We start from the raw sequence: 23094 nt of genomic DNA, 5'->3' as shown, positions 1-23094 counted from the left end.
TTCAGCACAATGGGTCCCAAAGTAGTTGGTAACAGATCCAGCAAATATTCTTGCAAGGTTTGTTATTATGGATAAGACGTGGCTCCATCACTTGCAACCAGAGATAAAGGAGCAGTCGAACCATTGGAAATAAGCTCCTCTCTCCTCCAAAGAAAGCCAAATCAATTCCTTCTGCTGGCAAGGTAATGGCATCTGTTTTTTGGGATGCTGATGGAATGCAGCTTAAGAAAGGCCGGACAGTATTACTATGCAGAACTTGTGAGGTGTCTGCGCAAAAATATCAAAACAAATGCCAATGAAAACTCTAAGGAGTAGTGTTCCACCAATACAATGTGCTTGCTCACAAGTCCATCACTGAACTGCATGAGTGCAGCTTTGAAATCTAGCATCGTCTCCCATATTCACTTAATCTAGCACCACCAGACTTGTTTCTTAATTTGAAACAATCTGACTGGCATTCATTTTCCCACTGACAGCGGCATCATTGTTATAAAGGATGCATTACTGAAGGCTCAAGAGGGGAAAAAAAAAAAAAAAACTCTTTGAAGCTGGAATCAAAGCAATGCAACAGCAGTAAAAATATTGACTCCAAAGTGGACTAAGACTGCTTAAACAGATTCTTCATACTTAGGCCACAAATTTTTCAAATGTTCTTTGTAGCTGCCATTTCTTGAAACATCAAATAAAACTTGCCCAAATCATTCTGAAGAAGCTTAGCCCAATAATATTCCTGCCACTTATACTCAGTGATACAGAAACAGGAAATAACAATTGTATATTATTCCTTAAGGTTAGTTTATTTTTTCTCTGCAAGTTGTCATTTGTCTCCATTTTGTTTATCCCTCACTGTGTGCAAAGATGCAGAAATCACATTTTTTATTGTCAGATAATGAGTGTACAATGGTTTCAGTATTTTGAACAAAATGGTCATAGTATTTTTAAATATATAAAAATAAAATATAATACATAAGAACAGGACATATGGATAGCTGTCAACTTTTCACTTTCAAAAAGCTGGAGACAGTGCAGTTGCAAGCTGGAGGAAAACTTGAGATTTTTTGAAGCCCGCAATGCACAGAGAAATAAAATTTCATTGGAAATATACATATTTTATACTAAAATGCAGACAGGATTTTTTTTTTAGCAGTATATTAGTTTACCTGTGATTTTTCTCTTGCAGAAAGACACTTACATATTTTTCCTCTTGAAATGCTGGGTGAAAGTTTTATTTACAACAAATGTCCTGCTTACTAGGCTCGGCTGTCAACGTTTCAAAAGCTTCACCAGAATGAGGTGTGAACTCCATTTTTGTGCTTCTAACCTGGTTGAGCACTCTCTCACATTCAACATGGCTATGAGGAATTGTCAAAATGCCAACATGACTTGGGACCTTTTATATTTCAAGCTTCCTCGCTCGCTTTTTCAGTTCCCTAACCAAGGATCACTACAGCCAGCCCTCACATAATGCAAGTTTGATTATTGCGTTTTTCAGTTACCACAATTAAAAAAAAAAAAACCACTTTTTACTTTACACAATTCAAATTTCCAGTTAACAGCAAATAAACACCAAGGCTTTTGCCTGCCTCATTGTGTTCCATGAACCACCGTAAGTAGGTGTGCTATTTGTTTGTCTACTGGTAAGTCACATTCTGGTGCATTTAAAAATTCTAATTTTCTACCCCTGTTAATTATGGATAAAAGAAACGGTAAACAACAATCAATATGCGAGCAGTTTGGATGCAATTTTTACCCCATCCTTTGTTTCAAAGGCTTGGATGCAGCTAATGTTCAAGAATCACTAAATTCTCATTCAGAACAGCTTAGTGACAACAACCTTTCTCAAATAGAGGAACAGCGTGCATACGAAAAAGCTGAATAAAAAAAAAAAGTGTGAGCCAGATGAAAATGTTAATGCAAAGGAGATAACGGCAAAAGAACTAGGTGAAATCTTTTGTATCGCAGAAAATTGTATCAATATTCCTATAATCAATTAATGCATTTCTATTTTGCGTGATGTAATCGCAGAACAAATTAATTGCATTAATCAAGGCCAGTCCATATATGATTCTTTATTTCATAAGATCTAGAAGATTCTCACACTTAAACTAACAGAACTGATTCTGTAATACAACTGCAGTTCTATCTTTAATGATGACAAAGAAGTTGGAAAAAACTCTTTGAAACTTTCTCCAGTCCAACTTTCCTAACAGTGAGGTAATTTTCCTTGGTGATTTTAATGTTCACAACTCCAGCTGGCTTCCATTTTCTAGTCACACCGACTCAGCAGGTCGAGATGCTGAGGCTTTTGCAATTACTAATGACCTTGCACAGATTGTTCATTTACCTACAAGAATACCAGACAATCCTAATACAGCCAACACGCTTGATCTTTTTCTCACAAACAACCCTTCTAAGTATACGATTGAAGTGAGAGATCCTTTAGGCACTTCAGATCACAACTTGGTGATTGTCTCTTCTCCAATGGAACCTTTATCTCATGGCTATTCCCAACCTTGTGTTGTTTGGCATTACAAGAATGCAAAATGGGATGACCTGCGAGACTTCTTTTCTTCTTTTCCTTGGTTGGATTACTGTTTAAAAATTTCTAATGTCAACATTTGCTAAAATCGTGTCAGTGAAATTATTCTTGCAGGAATGAAATCCTTTATCCCACACTCCACTTTAAAATCTCATACTTTATCTAAACCTTAGTTTTCCATTTAATGTGCTAAGGCTGTTCAAGAGAAGAATGTGTTGCATATCGTAATCGGCTTGTTTCTAATTCTCCAGTTTCATTTTCTGCCTACACCAAAGCTCGCAACAATTGTAAAGCAGTTATTAATCAGTCCAAACAGGAGTTTGAACAGGCTAAGAGTAGAAAACTTGCTTCTTGCCCTAATGGTAGCCGAGCATTCTGGTCTCTTGCCAAAACTATTGGCCGCAACTTTTGCTCATCTCTGCTTCCACCTCTGTCCACACCAGATGGTTCTGTTGTCACTTCAACCAAGGATAAAGCTGACCTGCTAGCATCCCATTTTTCTTCCAACTCGTGTATTAATGATCTTGGTAAAACACTTCCTACCATTCCCAACACACTCCATTCAATGCCTCCTGTGGTCTTCCGACAAAAGGATGTCACAAGGATTGTGACGAATCTTGATGCTAAGAAAGCTCCAGGTCCCGATGGTATTTCTCCACTTGTTCTCAAAACCTGTGCTCCTGAACTTACTCCTATTCTTTTCCGCCTTTTTTCACTTTCTTATTCCAAAAGGTGTTTTTCCTTCTGCTTGGAAATTTGCTCATATCCAGCCAGTTCCTAAAATCCCTCCCATCCAATTAACGTCCCATTGCTGTTGTTTGTTTGTTATTTGGTTTTTAGGAGCATTAGCAACTAAGGCCATATTGCTCCGGGATATGCGGTGGTCATTCCCTGACCTTCCCGCATCCTCCGTATTTGGTGGTGACGGGCTCGAACCCCGGTCTAATCAAGAAGCGTGTGCTACGCACTGCTGCTCCTTCCCACCTGGCCACGGAGACGCCTTCGTCCCATTGCAATTACTTCTAATCTTTCTAAAGTCATGGAGAAATAAATTAACCGCTAACTCTTAAACCACCTAGAATCCTTCCATCTGATCAACGATTGCCAGTATGGATTCCGTCAGTGTCGATCCACTGGTGATATTCCGGCTTATGCTACCCATTTATGGACTAATTCAATGGAAAGGTTCGGTGAAACACAAGTAGTTGCTCTTGACATCTCAAAGGCTTTCAATCATGTTTGGCATAAAGGTCTTCTAAACAAGCTTCCATCTTATGGTTTGCTAACTATTTTTTTGTGATTGGTTATCCAGTTTTCTCTCTGATTGAGGTGCTCACTGAGGGTGATTGTAGATGGCTCTTGTTTGTTGTTGTTTTTTTGATTTTTAGGAGCATTAGCAACTAAGGCCATATTGCTCCGTGAATATGCGGTGGCCATTTGCTTACCTTTCCACATCCTCCGTATTTAGTGGTGACGGGCTCGAACCCCGATCTAATCAAGAAGCGTGTGCTACGCACTGCTGCTCCTTCCCACCTGGCTACGGAGGGGCCTAATGGTAGATGGCTCTCTGTCTTCTAACTTCTGCACTAATGCCGGTGTCCCCCAAGGTTCTCTTCTTTCCCCCACTCTTTTCCTCCTGTATATTAATGACCTTCTTCCATTGACTGGAAATCCTATCCATAGTTTTGCTGATGATAGCACATTGCATTCCACTTTCCATTTTGAGAAACCTTGTCCTGCTCGATCAGCTTCCAATTCCTTAAACGCCGATCTTCAGGTATTTCTCCAGTGGGGCAAAGACAACTTAGTTGATTTCAACCCTTCTAAAATCCAGTCTTGTCTTATATCTCGCAAAAAGGATTCATCTGTCCTATGCTTATCTTTAGTGACACTTCGATTTCTAGGCAAAATGATGTCTCTTTTGGGGATTACCCTGACTTCTAATCTCTCTTGGCACAAGCACATTACAAATATTGCTTCCTCTGCATCTAAAAAACTTGGTTTTCTCTTTCGCTCTCGGTGTTACTTTTCTTCCAAACAGCTGCTCACTCTGTATAAATCGCGAATTTGCCCTGCCATGGAATATTGTTCCCATATCTGGGGTGGTGCCCCCAAAACCTCTCTCAGGCTTCTCGATTCCATTCAGAAGACGGCAGTTACAGTAATTAATGATTCATCTCTAACAGAGATGTCTCCACTCACTCTCTCATAGACGTACTGTTTCTTTCTGCTGCATGCCTCTTCTACAGATACTTCCATGGGCACTGTTCTTCTGATTTGCTTTCTATAATTCCTGCTCTCTCTTTCAAAACAGTCCGAACACGTGCCGCCACCAGCCAACATCCATTTACTGTCCAACTTCAAACTCACAGAACCAACTTTTCATCTTCCTCGTTTATTCATTCAACTGCCGGTTTCTGGAACAACCTTCCTTCATATGTATTTCCTGAAAATTACAGTCTACAGAAGTTCAAGTCCAACGTCAACAAATATCTTCTTTCGTCTTCTCAACCTCTAGCAATTAGCTAGAGGTTGAGAGGGCAGCTAGCAATTCCATTAATAGAGACAAGGGTGTACGCTTACATCCCCTCTATGAAACCGTGGTTCTTGGGCGAGATGAACGGTTTCAGCTAGTGCTCCCCCAAGCCATTTCCGGCTCATAAATGGGAAATTCCGGCCTTACTCCCGAGGAACCATGTGACGAGTGCCGTGGATCTGCTATTTTAGGATGTGCCACACAGCAGAAGACCAACCAGGCAAGCCGGGTGGATAAACTGCCTGCCTGGCAACCCAAAGGTAGCGGGTTCGAATTCCGCCTCTGGCTTGGATCAAAGTACTGCAGAAATCTTGTGGGGGGGGGGGGGGGGGCATTATGGCCACAGAAGCCGATGCGCCAACAACTACCAAAAAAAAAAAAAAAAAAAAAAAAAAAAAAAACAGCAGAAATACGCTGTCGAGAAAGGAGATCGCTTTCTCCAAAAGCTACGGTTCTTACGGTATTTTTTTAATTGTTTTTATCGCTTTTATCATCATAACTTTATATATATATATATATATATATTTATATATATATATATATATATATATATATATATATATATATATATATATATATAAATTTTATACGCTCGTATTTTATTTTATTTTATTGTAAATAAAGTGTTTTAGTTGCAGGATTGGAATTTGTTTATTTTAATACTGGCTGGTGTAAAAGTCTAATTGTTCAATATGAATTGTCCCAGCCTTGTACGGCCTCCGTAGCCGAGTGGGCAGGAGCGGGAGTGCAGTAGCACACGCTCTTTGAGTAGACCGGGGTTCAAGCCCCTGACTGCTGAATACGGTCGATCTGCCAACCCGCACTGGACCAGCGTGGCAGATTATGGTCCATTTCCCTCAGCATGAATTGTTGAGGAGGCTTCCACCCTGCAGTGGGTTGATAATGGCTGCACTTTACTTTTTTTTTTAGGGATATCCAAAATGCATTAGTCCCGATGTGTCCAAATTAACAGGAATCTACTGCATTTTCAATAATTACTCATAGGTTCAGGAAAGGACACTACGATTAGGATATTTAACATACTATTATTAGCCATACGGTGCAAGGAAGCCTGAGGCTTATGTCACCAGGCAAAAAAAAAAAAAAAAAAAAAACCCCCGAGAGAAAAATTGCCAGGAAAAAGAATGATGATATCCAGCTCAGGACTGGTGTACCAAGCCCATATACTCACCAGATGTGAGCCCTTAGGGATAAACCAGTAATAATGGAATTAGGTATTCATTAACATCAGTAAATATAAATAAAAGATAGGTAATTCAGTTATTATTATCAAAAGTTTACATAAATTGACATATTTTAGGAAAGGAAATTTTCTTATAGTTTTATGTAGGTATATTTCAAATAAGTTGTTTCAGACTAGCACCGGGCTGCAGACCACACTTTGGGAAACCCTGTGCTAGGTCATTTGCTCTTCTGTAACAGGTACTACTCAGTGATTATTCCTCTAGATGTGAGGAGTGATTTAGCATGAGGAACTATTTAGAATCTATCAGTGACATTAACACAACACTGGGCTAATTGGATGTATCAACAAAATTACCTATACAATTCTGTAGAAGATCAGATTCTCACATATTCACTTGTTAGAATACAGTATCAGAAATGTATAGTCCAGTTAAGTCTTAAGATGCAATAGTTCCAAGAAGAGTTTGTGGCAGAAATTATTCAAAATTAAATTTTATTCATTTTGGCTTTGGAAGAATGGTTTTTCTTCTGTGCTACAAGAAAGCAGGTCTAATGACACCAGGCAATTATTTTGCTTCTGGACTTGCTTGCTTACAATTTGTAAATAAACAGAAGCATTGAACTAGTTCACAATGATTGCATCCGGGGTACTTATTCTTACCACAGCTATCTTTTTTGGCTAAGCAGCTTTTCTATTTTGTCTGATGATTTTGGGGATGGAAAGGAGGCTTATGTCTCCTAAATTATTTCAGATATATAATTAAGTAAAATAAATAAATACTAAACTGAAGCAAAGAAAACACATACCCGAACATTGTGAACTAAAACTTTCCTGAAACCATTAGGAAGGAGATGTCTGGTCTTTCTGTTACTTCCATAACCAATGTTTGGCATAAGTCTCTGTCCCTTAAAGCGCCTTCTAACCCTATTGTCAATTCCTCTAGGCTTGCGCCAGTTGGGCTGAGTAAGAGAATTGTAATATTAAGCAGGGTTCCAATGAACACATATTGGTAAGTGACCATAATAAGAAAATTTGTTTAAAACTTATGTTTTGCATGCAAAATGTAAAAGTGTGCACAAAAACTAAGGAAACCAAGGTTTCATTGTTCTGATCATCACAAGGTTACACTAAAACAAAAGTCATTGTTAGACATGCATTTTAGTATTAAAAAGATACTTTACCCATTTCTTTCATCTGCACTCCTAATAATTTGCCCAGTTCTGTTTGAATTTTATTCAAACTTTCTACTAATTCCATAACACTAGGAAGTCTATTCCATTAATTACTTTTTGGCAGTTATTCTGTAGCTATCCTTATTTCAGTTTAAACTTGTGCCTCTTAGCAGAGAAAGTGTCAGTTTACCCAACCCATTTAAAGCCTGAAACACTTCAATTAGGTTCCATGCAGATGCCTAGTTTCCAGAAATCAAAATTTGCAATACTACCAGCCATTCTTGGTAAGTGTATCCTTCCATATTCTAAACTAATCTTATTATGCTTCTTTGTATTCAAAACACACCTCTGCCACTTCCTAAAATGAAGTTTCAACTAACTATGGGCTTGTCAGTAAAGAACTGGAGAGAAGGATAATTCTGATATCATTTACTTATAAGTTTAGCAAGAGGAACACAAGTTTGTGTTTCCCCTGAGATGTTTAAAGCCTTGAATGAATTGCAAAGTAAATGCTGATGTTATCTTGCTCAGACAACATTATTTATATCTCAATATTTCCTCTTGCTCAGACAACACACGAGGGGATATTAATTTAAATTTAGGAAGGATGGTTACCGAATAGATGTGTGGAAATTTGCCTTCAGCCAAATGTAGTTTAAATAAATTTGAGGAACTAGACAAATTAATGATTTGATCAACTGATTTGATAAGGTTTTTTTTTTTTTGTTGATTTTTTTAAAGCTTGCTTTCTTGTATCATTTACTATCTATCTCTTTAATAGAATTAAACATAAAATTTCATGAAAACTCAAAGAAAATAATTCTCAGATTTATAATTGTCCAATTTTAATGAAATTCGGATGGCTTGATATGTTTTTCTAAACAGGCCAAATATAAAATTTTATGAAAATCAATCCATTAGGAGTTTAAGTTATTACACGCAGATAGATGGACACGAAGACAAAATTGGCAATTTACATGTATGCTAATGCTAAAAAAGAACAGTATTTGACTGGAGACTTTAATTAGCAGGGAAGAAAATGCCAATCATCTACATAGATATTTTTGGAAAATCTGAAAGGTAAATTTAGCAATAATAGTAAAAGGCTAGAGAAACTGTCTAAAACATGTTCTCCTAATTAAAGTAATGCACGATCATGCTAATAGCAGTTGAGCTGTAAGGCAATCCACACCAAGGAACTATAAAAAGTTCCTCACACCTGACCTGCTATGAGGTTGTCACAAAGCAACCGGATAAAAAGAATAATCCTGGAGTGAGTGTGTGTGTGGTATAAATGGCAATTGCTCTTCATTGATTAAAGTGGTGGGTGGGGTGCCACAAGATTCGGTACCAAACCCCTTAGTTTTTTTTTTTTTAATATATTAAAATCAATGTATGCATTTCAAATTTGAGGTCTAAGGGTGTTGAGGGTACAAAGGTGTGCAACATGAGGTGTAGCATAAGTGGAAGGTCATATTTCACTGGCATCCTGCAGTTGCCAGTGAAATACCACTACTGTCATGAAGCAGACCAGGAATGCTAATTCACGAGGATCTACATAACCCAAGAAGATGAGCTAAACAACAGTAACAGAAGTTTAACAGTGATAAATGCAAGGTACAGCTTTTTGGTAGAAAAAACCCAAGATATTTGATAAGGGGAAAAAAAGATCTACAGGTACAGTCTGATATGAAATTCTCTTAGCAGCACATACAGGCTGCTAGAGCAGCCCATGGAGTTTTGTCAATGAATTGCTGCACTGTATAAGGAAATGGTTAGGCCATATCTGGAATACTGTATAAGTTTCAAAACTTATTTTAGGAAGGACAGATCTGTTGGAAATGGTGCACAGAAGAGCAACAAGATTAGTTGGAGGGGAGCACAAGGATTTTCTTAACAAGAAACATTGTTCTGTAAATTATAATCTGTGAAATGAGCATGTGCACTTTAAATCAACTGACGTGTATAAAGCTTAAGGGGTTAGGTAAACTATATTCTAATGGAATCTTCACTCTTTATCACAATACATTGTATGAAATTTTGTATTGAGCCAAAAAGTAAATTGATTGTTGAAATAAAATCCCAACAAGTGTAATAGAAATGCATAGTTTGGATAAATTTAAAGAACATTTAGCCCTCACAGGAATGGATAAATGACATTTTTTCTAACTGCTGCTGTTGTATTAGCTTTGCCTCCTTGCATCATCTCGCCAACATTAATCTAATCGTCTTTCTAAAAATGCTCTTGTTAGCAGTGTCAATATTATAAAAAACTTTTTCAGATCTTTTTTGAAAAGAAAAAACAAAACAAAAAAATTCATAATCAAATGGTGTATCTGATAATCTAAATAGAAATCCACACAAATTTTAGGGGCTAATGTTCAAAGCACACTGTATAATGCTATGTGTATATTTTAATATAAAATGTGTGTTGTCATCAGTGAAATTTAATTTCTACTGCAGCATAGACTTGTAGTCTCCTGTAACTATTTTCTGCTCATACACATTAACAGGTTCACACTTTCCACTGCAAATATGCAGCATCAAATTTTTTACCCGCTCATAGTGAAACTACCTTTCTCTGCCAATCTGACAGAAGAAAAACCGGATAGTTTTTGTTAAGCAGCCTTCACCAGAGGCTCATTAATTCCAATTACAGTAAGAATGAAGCCCAAAATGTCCCTGCCCTTTCCAAATTAAAATCCAGACTGACTCAATTCCATGGTTTTCAATCCTGGGTCAAAAAAGGTTGCCGTAAAAGCCAGTTATTAAATCTAATAACTATCAGGACCATAAGATGCACTTTTTCCCTTTGGATTAATGTTGCCTAAAAATTTGTTTTATGATCTGAACTAGGTGCATGCAGTTTTTTTTTTTTTTTTTTTTAAGATCAATGTTGCAGGCATTGCCAACCCTGTGGCATGTGTAGAACTTGTTTGTGACACACCTACCACTGTGAGGAGGGAAAATTTTTTCCCTCTTGTCACAAAAAAAAAAAAAGCTTGAATTCCACCTTCATTATTAAAAATAAGTAGGATTTCCTTGTGATGGAAGCCCATGGTTGACTTTACCACTTTTTAAGGTTGAGTTAATGCATGTATTGTGTTAGAGCTTCATACGACATTGATTTTGTAAAGATAAATATTAATTCATTAACCTATATTAAATTTATTTCATATATATAAATTTGTCCAATTTTCTTTTATGAGAAGCACTTAGAATATAAAGTAATTCGTTTATGTAATTGGGAAAACCATTTGGTGGTGCTGTTGGGTAGGGAGGGTATCAATTTTGGCAGCTTATGAATATGCCTCTTAAGTGGTAATTAATATATGTTGCATGTTTCGAGAAAATGTTTGCCACCTGTAGTTACTACTTAGTGTATGAGGGAGGCCTTGCATGTCCCACCAGAACTCTTAATTATTTTAAATAAATACAGCAAACTGGGACTGGAACACAGGACAGGCATACATCACACAAAGGTATACCTATAGTATACCTAGTGGACTGTGTTCTAATTCAAGTTCTTGCATTTATATTTATTTATAAAGATATTGTTATACTACTTTGCTGCTAATTAGCTCTCAAAAATGATTAATCTGGACCCATAACTACCACAAAATATTCATAAACAAAGTAAAAGTGATACTGCAATAATGGAAACAGGTATGCATGATTATTCATTTTGACTGGACATTTTTCTGCTTAAAGAATCGTTTGATAGTAGAGCTGTGTCCACTAAAGATGAATTAAATTTAATTCATCTTTAGAATAATTATTATATTAATAAGTACAAAGTCAGAACACCACTACTAATATGCCTAGCTGTTAATTAGCACAATCGTCAGGTATTTTTGTGCTAAATCACACATCTAAAATATAAATTAATTATAGCACATTATACATGTGAAAGACACTTGACTGGTTTGCAATGTATCTATGTTACATATTACTCACCAAGTTTCATAAATCATTCATAGGATTTATGAAGTTTCATAGGATCGTCAGGTATTTTTGTGCTAAATCACACATCTAAAATATAAATTAATTATAGCACATTATACATGTGAAAGACACTTGACTGGTTTGCAATGTATCTATGTTACATATTACTCACCAAGTTTCATAAATCATTCATAGGATTATCAACAGTATATTTATCTTAAGTGAAAATGCACTCACACTGACAATAAGAATTCGGCCATACTTAAATACTTTTACATTAAGCACATTTACTCTAAAATTGAAAAAATAATTAAAAAACAAAAGTGTGGTTTAATATATCAACAATAATTTCAGTGGGCTCTTGTTTAACAATTGTAATTGGTTCCATGAAAGAAAAAAAAAAAAAAAAACAAAACAATTAAATATGGTTTTTGTCAATCTGAAGTTCCTTGTAAATAATATTTTTACAGGCATTTTGTACTTCAAGCAGGTGTAGTTTTTTTTAAAAACATCCATAGGATTTACATATCAAATATTTCATCTTTAAATGATTGTTTCTTCACCATAAATATTCCAATTAGTTAATTTTTTTCAAAAGCTGAAATGGTTGAAAATAAGGAGCAAAAACTGTTCAATGCATAACTTCAACCTTTGGGTTTGCTAATACACTTTAACTTGTGACCCTTACACAATTTTTAGAACTCTGATTTTTGTATTTGCTTATTGAATATGCCAAGCACTAAGAATAACATGGAAGTAGGCTTCATTTAATAGCAACAATAATTTTTCATATATTTTGATGGCACTGATTCCAGAAAATTTTTTTTCAGTACTTTGAAAATTAATATTTGATCAATCATTTTATATAAATGTAGCCAACTAGTTTTTGAAGAACCAGTAATTTATGAGGTTTATTCAGAAAAAGTTCTCAGAATTTTACTGTAAAAGTTGATTGAACAGTTGTGCATTACTAGCCTAACCAAATTCAACATAACCTTCTCCTGCTCACACACAAGCTTCCATCTTCCCAAGCTTTGAAACATCCTAAAGTGTTTTTAGTCACATGTAGGGCTGCTTTGGAGTTTTCTCTGATGTCATCCACTGTAGCAAAATAATGACCCCAAAGCTCCACTTTCAGCTTAGGAAACAGACAGAAGTCAGGGGAGAGGCTGCTACATGGCTGTGATTTTCTTCACACCCAAGAACAGCTAAACTGACATTGCAGTGTGACTGCATTTCATGGTGCAGGATCCAGCCATCCTTATAACTGAAGTTTTCTTCGCAGCACATCCTCATACAAACGGGTTAATACCTCGAGATAGTACGCAGCAGTAATATTCCCCTAATCACAAATTTGTGGTGCACAATGCCCTCAACATAAAAATAATAAAAAAGATCAGCATGACTGACAAATTCTGTTGTTGCACAAGACGTGTTGGACCATGGGGGCATTATCAGTGCATTTGGATGGTTCTATCTTGGTCCCAGGCAGGTTTGTAGATGAACACTCAGCTCTCGCCAGTGACCACTTTGCTTAGGAAGCTCAAATCCTGTGTAGATTTTAAACAAATTATCTGCAATGGCTTTCCTGCAGTCCATTTCATTTTCTGATCGAAAGCACACACACAACATTCCTAAATCTTGCGTCAGGATTGTGTACTAAGCCTACAGAGACAGCCCAATTTCACGAATTCCTTCATTTTCATTGAAGGGTATCCACTGTGAGGTTCATCTTTGCAGCATTTCCTGTCCATTTAAAACTGATTAAACTGCTACTTCTTCAAGGCATCATCTCCATAAACTTTCTGTAGCATATCTGTAGCACTTTTCCCAAGTTCAAGGAACTTGATGTTAGCACACTGTTCAAACTGCAACATTCCACAACTGATCAGCAGTGACATATGAGTCAAATGGCTGAGCTAGTTCCCACTTGGCATGCATCTGCACCAATGCCAAGATCAGCACCCAATGAAACTTTACAGCTTTAGCACAAACCATTTAAGTACCAGCACGTGATTCCAGAAATGTTTTGAATGTTCTATGTATGTTGCACATCTGAAAATCAATTTAACAAACTATTAATGAAGCCTGAAATTACAGGTCAGGAAGCCTCACTCTGTGAAGGATGGTACAGGCCTGGAGGTAACACTTTAGAAGGGATGTAGATCTACTGGAATAGGTACAGAGAAGGAAGGGTAACCAGATTGGCAAAGGGAATAAAATCACTCTTACCAAGAAAGGATTTGGTACTACAAATTGTCTGGAGATGGTAGCTGGGGGTAAATCTGATTGAGGTGTTAAAGGCCTTGAATGGATTGAGTAAGGTAAATGTTGATGGCATTCTTCCTCTTGCTGAGACTATACATACGAGAAGGCATAAATTCAAGTTGAGGAAGGATGTTGCAGGATAGATGTGTGGATGTTTGTCTTTACCCAGCAGGTGGCTGATTGTTCAAACAAAGAAATGTTTTTAATGTTCTATGTATGTTGCACATCTGAAAATCAATTTAACAAACTATTAATGAAGCCTGAAATTACAGGTCAGGAAGCCTCACTCTGTGAAGGATGGTACAGGCCCGGAGGTAACACTTTAGAAGGGATGTAGATCTACTGGAATAGGTACAGAGAAGGAAGGGTAACCAGATTGGCAAAGGGAATAAAATCACTCTTACCAAGAAAGGCTTTGGTACTACAAATTGTCTGGAGATGGTAGCTGGGGGTAAATCTGATTGAGGTGTTAAAGGCCTTGAATGGATTGAGTAAGGTAAATGTTGATGGCATTCTTCCTCTTGCTGAGACTATACATACGAGAAGGCATAAATTCAAGTTGAGGAAGGATGTTGCAGGATAGATGTGTGGATGTTTGTCTTTACCCAGCAGGTGGCTGATTGTTCAAACAAAGTTCCATCTGTTGTTGTGGGAGCGGGTGGTTCGAATAAATTCAAGAAAAAGAAGATAAATTCTTGGAGTATGGATTGGTAAAGCCTGTAGTTGTGTTTTGCTTTTTTTTGCTGAAGCATTATAAGCTTGCTTTCCTGCATCATTTGCCACTACTAATAATAATAGTAATATGAAATCTGCATAGGGTTATCCTTTACAGATTTTACACAGAAAATCTTGTTTACATGTCTTCTGTTCTTGAGTTCAGTCAATTAGACACAAGACTCATGAATTTAATCAAAACTACCTTTTTATATTAAGTAAAAATTCAACTGCCCAACTTAGTACAATCCTACTTTCAAATATCCATAGTATTTGTGATTGTGACTGCCATTATCAAAGTACATCACTTTTCCAACCTAAGGTTGGGCCAGATGAGTCAAAGCAATCCATCCTTTTCTGTCTTCCCAGATCTTGTCTTTATCATTCTCTCCCACTTAATTCCTTATGTTTCCACATCTGATCTCTCCATCTCTTCCTGGGTCTTCCTTTTGGCCTCATCTGTTTTCATCTCAAACACCATTGCAAACGTGATGTAATCATCTTCTCCCTCAGACTTTCTATTCAAAAATTCATTCTTATATCAGAATTCCTTATTTTATCTCTTCTAGTTTTAGCTGGCATAGTCCTTAGCACCTTCATTTCCATTGGTTGGACTCTTCTAGAATCCTTTTTATTCATCCTCCATGACCAAATATACCCTATTTATTAGCTTTTTACACTTCATTAGAAGTTCCCTAGCCCATAGCAGGCTATTAACATTACAGAATAAACTGATTAGATGCTATTCTCCTAATTACTTCCATATCTAGGCTGCCATCCATTGTTAATAAGCTACTTTGCAGTTTCCAGTTTGTTGGGCTTTACTGTTAGTGCAATCTATTAAATGAGTAGTAAACTATCTTATTGCATTTGCGATAATACCAATAGCTGGAATTCTGTGGGTTTTATGTTATTATGGTGAAATGTTTCTCCTTCCAGGAAATCTTAAATCATATAAAAAAACATGTATATACCCATTCCATTTGATTGTAACAAGTAGCAGTGATGGACATGCCTAGCCCACCATTTATCCCCACCATTTTGAAATCTTGAACTTATTTTCCCAATTTTACGTAACACGAGATAAACACCCTAAAACTAACCATAGCAGGCAAGGCATGTCAATCATACTGGTGACAATCAATAAGAAGGGGTACCAGATTGTAAAGACTAACCAAATAAAATTTAGAATCTTCTCTCACTCCTACTTTTTAAACTTCGTAAACTTGTTAGTCCATATCTCACTTGCATGTATCATGTTTGTAGGTATAACCTACAAACCTATATTACCTACAAAACCAAAAGAATCCCATGAGCAGCCAAGCTATGTGTGTCTTAGACAATCTATCTGTACTGGTCTAAAACATCCTTGCCTCAGAACTATCCATGTTTAGATACATAGATGACTTATAGGTAATAAAACTGCACCAATTTTTTTACAAGACTTTGCTAATATTTATTCTCCAGAACTCACACTGGAAAGAACCAATAAGAATAACCTTGTAGGCAACTATAGTAGACTCTCGATTATCCGTGATAGATGGTAAAAAACAAATCCCAGATAATCGATTTCCCGGTGAATCCTAAAATACAAAAGTCCCCCGACATACGTAAGAGATACATTCCAGAACTTCTTACTTCGTTTTACGTAACGTGGAAATGACTAATAACATATTGCTACCATATTATTGACAATATCTAAATTCCACACGATACTTGTTAATGTTTGGCCATTTTGATACATCCTTATAATAATGATTCCTTAGAGATTTAACAGATGCACTGTTTTCAAACTTTTGAAAACTTCAAGTTTTTGTTTAACTGAGAACACAACTCTTTTGCATTTACCCATCATTTTCGCGATTTCTAAAAAAAAAAAAAATAAATAAAATAAAAAAAATAAAAAAATTCAGACATCCCCAACAGAAATAACGAAACAAAATTTTACATTTGTGCTGCAATGGAACAACAATCTACGTTACGCACTAAAACAAACTAAACATTTGGTCTCTTTTTCTTCTCTTCTCTCTCTTTTTTTTTTAGCGGCAGGTGTGAAGACAGCGGGGATCGCAAGGTAATAGGTAAACTAATCTCTCAATGACAACTTATAATTCCACTTGTCATTTATTTACGACTTGCAAAATACCTGTTTATACCTATTCTAGTTATTACTTGAATTTTGATTTCTGTTTTTTTTTTTTTTTTTTAATTTGGAGTCTTGAAGTGTCCTGGTTAATCGAGAGACTGCTGTACTTGGATCTGGACATGATTTCAACAGTTCACAAATCACCATAAATATTTACAACAAACAAGATGCATTTAACATTAATATGTAGTCAAGTTCACTCACCAGCACTCCATGTCAAAAATAAGTGTAATCCAATATCATACTTTCCCAGTGCAACAGAATAGTCACCACATGTAGTAGCAACAGTTTGATTTATACACAATATGGAAATTCTCTATAATAAACTAGTGGATAATGTTATCTACAGCCTACCTTTATCATCACTTCAGTAAAGCTCTCCATATATTAAAACATAAAAAAACTGCTTAACCACCTCTTTGATAGTAGTATAATAGCAAGCCGACCTCCTCTGCTTTAAGGCTGTGTACATAATATACAGTTTTATACCTCCTAGCCTATTTGGTGCCTCACAATCTAAAAAAACTTGTGCCCACCAAGTGGCTACAAAGGGTGAGGGGGTATCAGTATTATGTTTATTAATATTAATAATTATTTTAATTTTAAAGAGTAAACTTTTACCATTAACATAATTGACCTAAACATATGAAGCATGCTCCAGGAACTATATTCAGAGTCCTACTATAGGAACAGGATTTGCAACCTGGACTGCAACCAGCACACCTATATTTCCTCTTACTCATTACTTTCCACTTTCCTAGCACCCTATATCTTATTATTGGCGTTGCATCAGTTTTACGAATGTAATATCAAGATGCTATTTTTCTGACATGCAGGCACTCCCTGGCCTGCGCAATACTAGACTTACGGAAATTCAACTTCACGCAAGTTTTTTGCCGGCCGATGCAACTTAAAAAAATTGTGGAAACTTATTTTCTTGAAAATGTCGTAGTGTGAACCCAATAACATTGTTTTTGGTAATTCGTTCCAAGACATCAGAAGTTGAAATTTCGCTAAGCTATTTATCTCTAAATGGTCATTTTTATAAAGGAAATTGCACTACAATTTCATCATTATCATATGTTCCGTTATAAGAATCAATTTTGAACACCTTTGTGATATTTTTTTAAAACATCACTGTAGGTCACTACCATAAAAGACAAACAATTTGTACTTTCCCTTTCATTTTGCTTTTCTGTTAGTGAATCTAATTATAAACGGGTAGTAAACTTGATCTTATTGCTTTTGCAGTAATCCCGATAACTGGATTTGTGTGGGTTTTTATGTTATGGTGAAATGTGTTCCCCTTCACCGAACTCTTCAATCATATAAAAAACAAATTCTCAGAATCTTCTCTTCATTCCTATTTACTTCTTACAATGGTGAAGGAAAAGCAACCAACAGTGGTAGGGCTAGGAAACAAAGCAAAACTGATTTAGAAATTAAAACGATTAAGTACAAACCAGGACAAGGTTTGTCGTTACTGCATAGGAATTAGGTCTTGCTACTTCAACAGTGAATACTATTGAAAGGGACAATGAACATAAAAGAACATGTTAAAGGATCAACGCATTTAAGATCAACAGTGATCACAAAACAGGATTCGGATGCTATATCGAAGATGGAAAATCTATTAATAAATATGGATGGAAAATCAGATTCAGAAGCAAGTGCCCCTGAGTCCAATGGTCATTCAAGCAAAAGCAAGAAGTATTTATGAAGATATTAAGGATAAGTATGGTGGAACCCCAAGCAATGTTCGTGGCAAGCAACAGGTGGTTTAATAGGTTCAAGCATCACACTGGTTTCCACAACGTTAAAGTATGCAGTAAAGTTGTCAGTGCCAATTCTGCAGCTGCAGAGAAATTGTGATATGTTGGAAAAACCCCCTTCTAAATCTCCACAGCCCTCAACTTCCACAGCAGCATGCTTATCAGCCGGAGTTAATACTGGCAACGATGCTCAAAAGTTAACTTGCTGACATGCTCGTCTGTCTCTTTTTGCAATTTTATAATTTTTAAATTTTTCCTGCATATGAGATATAAAAATTGAATTAATTATTCTATTTATATGTTCGAACATTTGTTTTGCTTCAATCAAATTCAGTGTGCATAGTTGCGAGTGCTGCATAAGCATTTAGGGAAACTCAGACTTACACAGAGTTCTGCGGAATGCAACCTGGGGAGTGGCTGCAATTTGTTTTTTTCTTTGCCTAAAACATAGTTCAGCATCTACATTATGCTACTTTGATAGTGCATCTTTTCTCCACTATCCTGGAGGCATACTGCTTCATTAATTTAATGCTGATCTTCCCATCACACCTAGCAATCTTAATCTCATCCAAGTGCCTTCCAACATTTGAGGTATATAACATACTATATGTTTACTCTGACAATAGCTGGTATTTCCTTTTCTCATCTCCAATGCAATGGTCTATGCCACACAGTTCACACTCCAGCATGGTACAATAGTAGGTTGCATCTTTGACCTTCTGCTTCAGCTTATTTTATTTCTTTCACTTATTTTTTCCTTCCTTTTTCTATCTCTGCCAGTTCAGCCATGATATATATGTCAGCATTCTATATATTTACTGCCACTGTTAACCTGGATTCTATATACTCTTAAGCTGCAACCTGGATTCATTGTTTCCACCAAGTGCATTTCATATTAAAAACACAAGGCCTTACTTCATGCTGTATTTCTGTTGGGTCTGATGGCCAATCATCGGGTTTGCAGCAATTAAGTACCTTTATTTTTTATTTTATTAATGCCTTTGCAGTTTTTCCATAGTTTCGACTTCCGGTTTTGTTAGACTATCTCCTCTCCCTTTACCACAATCTACTTTCATTTATGGTCATTGGATTCTTTCTGCTATATGTAGCAGTACCCAATGTCAATAATCTTTCAAAAAATCAGTATCTATTCTCTACTACCTCTATTACATTTTATTATATAATATCGATGTAAATACACCATAGTTAACCTATAAATTTGAACTACATAAGTAGTGTAGAAGGCATCGTTTTCGTGGTTGCCTTCACAACGAAATAACACCGATATTATATATAGTTAATTACCAAAACCCATAAGAATTATGCCTTGTGCATTTCATTTTCAAATTCATTTTTACACACACACACACACACACACACACACACACACACACACACACACACACACACACACACACACAGTCAGGCCTCGTGTAACACGTTTGCACTACACGAATTCGATCATACACGATTTATAAATAGGGGAACGATATATCTTATATAACACGAACCGAATTCGCTTATGCACGATTTGCCTTTGTGTTTACAAGAAATGGCAGTCGAACGTGGAATCACCCCAACTGAAGGAAACACGATAGGAATGAAGGAGATTCTGAAAATGTATTTGTTTTTATATCAGTGAAGGGGAAACACATTTCACCATAATAATGTAAAAAGCAACACAATTCCAGCTATCGGTATAATCGCAAATGCAATTAGATCAACTTTACTACCAATTTATAACAGATTCCATTAGCAGAAAGGCAACTGGAAATTGTTTTATGGTAGTAACCCCTAGAAATGTGCTTTAGTAAAATGTGAGGTGTTAATTTCTGCTTTTACGGTGTTGTTTATTCAGTTGCTACACGTGCGCAGCTTTGTTGCTGTGTATCAAGCGTGCTTGTTCCTTTTGTAATTGTGCTTTATTCCCTAAAAATGACTAAAATACTTAAAAAGTGTGTAAAGGAAGCGTCTTGGTGAAGACACTGCAGATTCGGAAAGAAAAAGAAAAGCAATATTGATAAACAGAGGCGGACTGGGTCAAAAATTCTTACCTGGGAAAATTTAGAGTGGCCTCATACTATGGTTTATAGCCAAAATCACGCCGGCTTTCGGCCCACCGGGGTTTCCCGGATAAGGCTTATGGCCAGTAAGCCTCTGTCGATAGAGAAAAAATGAAATTATGAAACACTTCGAGCGAAATGAAAGACCATGTGATATTGCACGTGCTACAGACCTAAATGAGGCAAAGCTGAGAATTACAAAGAATGCAGAGAAAATAAAAACAACTTCCATAGCAGGAACAACTCAGTGTAATTAAAATCCATTAGATTAAGACTTGGAAGAGGTGGAATGGCTGTCATCTGTTTGGATAGAAAATCAAACAAAAAAACAAGTAGAAGCATGTTAGAAGCAAAAGCATTAGCAATATTTTATTACGTAATAGTCGTAATAAAATACTTACTACGATTATTTATTGTGTTTGGTAATGTTTTGGTTACAAATGTGTGTTCAATCTTGGGTGGTCGGCACCTAACCCTATTTTTCCCATAGGGCCTGTTGTTTATATTACACGATTTTGTATCAGCCTACATTTATATATATATATATATATATATATATATATATATATATATATATATATATATATATATATAAAATGCAGGCTGTTGTAACTTTCTTTTGACATTTTAATGTATTTCTTTCAGCTTTCCGGATGTTTTGAACTGCCATCTTTACTTTTATCTGTCATATTAATTATAATATACATATATTTACATTTGCATCCATTGCTGCTGCTTTGCACGCTTCGGTGCATTTGCCATATCCAGTTTAACTTTCTGATGTTTTATCTGTTTTTAACTCTTTAATACAATCCTTTATACACACACACACACACACACGATGATTCACTACCAGTGCGACAAACTTGCAGGAGGTGTAGGGGGCACAAAGATGAATCGGAATCACATAGCATTGCAGGGTCCGAAATGCCTTCGTCATGCGATAGAGGACGTTGAAAGGGAGGTCGCGTGAAAAGTGATCCCGCTGGAAATCGGCATTTGCAAACCGGTTCCCGAGGCAGTAGGATGGACGAGTATTCAAACGTTGAACTGGCCAAAATGCACCTCGCGTATGGAGCTGCGGACTGTAACAGGCTCGTCGCTCTGCGCTTGTACCAGGAATGTTTCCTGCACAGGCATGCTCCTCATCATACGATTTTCGCACGTGTGCACAGAAGGTTACGTGAGACTGGTTGTTTCACGAGAGGTACCATGAATTGAGAGCGAACGACAAGTATGCCAGACAATGAGGAGAATGTCCTATGTCTTGCAGAAGGCAATCCGAGTAAGGTACTCGAGCCATAGGCCAAGGATTGGGTATTTCCCAATCCACTGTATGGAGGATACTGTCAACAAACCAAATGAGTTCATACCATCTGCAATGCGTCCAATCATTGGAGCCTGTGGATTATCTACTCCAGAGGACTTTTGCTACTTGGTTTCTTCAACAGAAATGGTTCGCAAATGCTGACTTCCAGCAGGATCGCTGTTCACGCGACCTCCTGTTCAACGTCCTCTACCGCATGACGAAGGCATTTTGGACCCTGCAATGTTATGCGATTCCGATTCCTCTTTGTTCTCCCTACACCTCGTGCAAGTTTGTCCCACTGGTAGTGAATCACCCTGTATACACACAAACTAGAATGAGAGTTAAAAATAGAATAATGCCAGCAGTATGGCAAGATGAGCGAAAATAGTCTAAATTAAACTTAAGAATCAAACCAAACAGGGAGGGAAGAGAGGGGTAACAAGAGTAAAAATCTCTAAGATAATCTAACACACACACACACACACACACACACACACACACACACACACACACACACACACACACACAGTGGATTCCAGTTATTTGGGCCACCAGTTAATAGGGGCAGCTGTTTATTTGGGGCAAATCTTAAAAAACAGAAACCAATCGAGAATAGTTTAATTGGGACAGCATGCCCTTTAATTGGGGCAAGAGACCGCAGCACTGGAGATTACCCTACGATTGTCTCCGACAGTACCACGTGGTTCTGGAGGTCACAACCCCAAAACAATTAGCATTCACCTGTTTATTGGGCTTTTCTGTTAGTGAAATTTATCATAAACGGACAGTAAACTTGATCTTACTGAATTTGCGATAATACCGACAGCTGGAATTCTGTGGGTTATTATCATGGTGAAATGTGTTTACACTTCCATGGAATCTTCAATCATAAAAAAAATTAATTTTCAGAATCTTCTCTTCATTCCTATTTTTAAAGCTTCGTAACTCGTTACTCTGTTCTCACTTGTGCGTATTGTGTTACTTGCAATTTGTGTGTGCCGTGTTCTTTGTTATTGATTGCTTATCTTTTTACTGTTTTAAATTTTAACCTCCACCCAGAAATATCAATGAACAGAAATGTCAACTAGTTAGTATGTACATATTACAGTAAGTATTAATTATTCCGATTATCACGTATATTCTTCCGATTTTTACGTATCATTTAATTTTTTTAATTGGTAAGGTAATAAAGTGTAAATTTGTGCTTAATATATCTTTGCTTTTATAGCCTGTGGATAACATTCCTCCTTTTTTCACTAATTAATCAATTCAAATTCAAGTTTGTTTAATAGAATTAAAATTCAATTCACAAACGTGATCACAATGACCGGCACTAACATCATATAGTGAACGGTACTTTATTATGCTACCTATCAAATCACGTTACGATGGTGATTCCATCATAACGTGATTTGATTGTACA

The 23094-nt window shown here is 36.6% G+C and overlaps 1 protein-coding gene across 1 annotated transcript in view; it reads right to left on the bottom strand.

Moving 5' to 3' along the window:
• Positions 1–23094, bottom strand: part of RpL32 (Ribosomal protein L32) — a 92281-nt gene that overhangs the window by 6938 nt on the left and 62249 nt on the right. Inside the window, exon 3 of the mRNA XM_090371784.1 lies at positions 7089–7241. Within this exon, the coding sequence (XP_090227910.1) occupies positions 7089–7241 (153 nt within the window). The remainder of the gene's footprint in view (positions 1–7088; positions 7242–23094) is intronic.

This window comes from Mastigoproctus giganteus, chromosome 4, assembly GCF_048544385.1.
Source record: "Mastigoproctus giganteus isolate SK-2022 chromosome 4, ASM4854438v1, whole genome shotgun sequence".
NCBI lineage: Eukaryota > Metazoa > Arthropoda > Arachnida > Uropygi > Thelyphonidae > Mastigoproctus > Mastigoproctus giganteus.
Note: the sequence above shows the minus strand (reverse complement) of the source record. Positions and strands in the feature narration are given on the sequence as shown.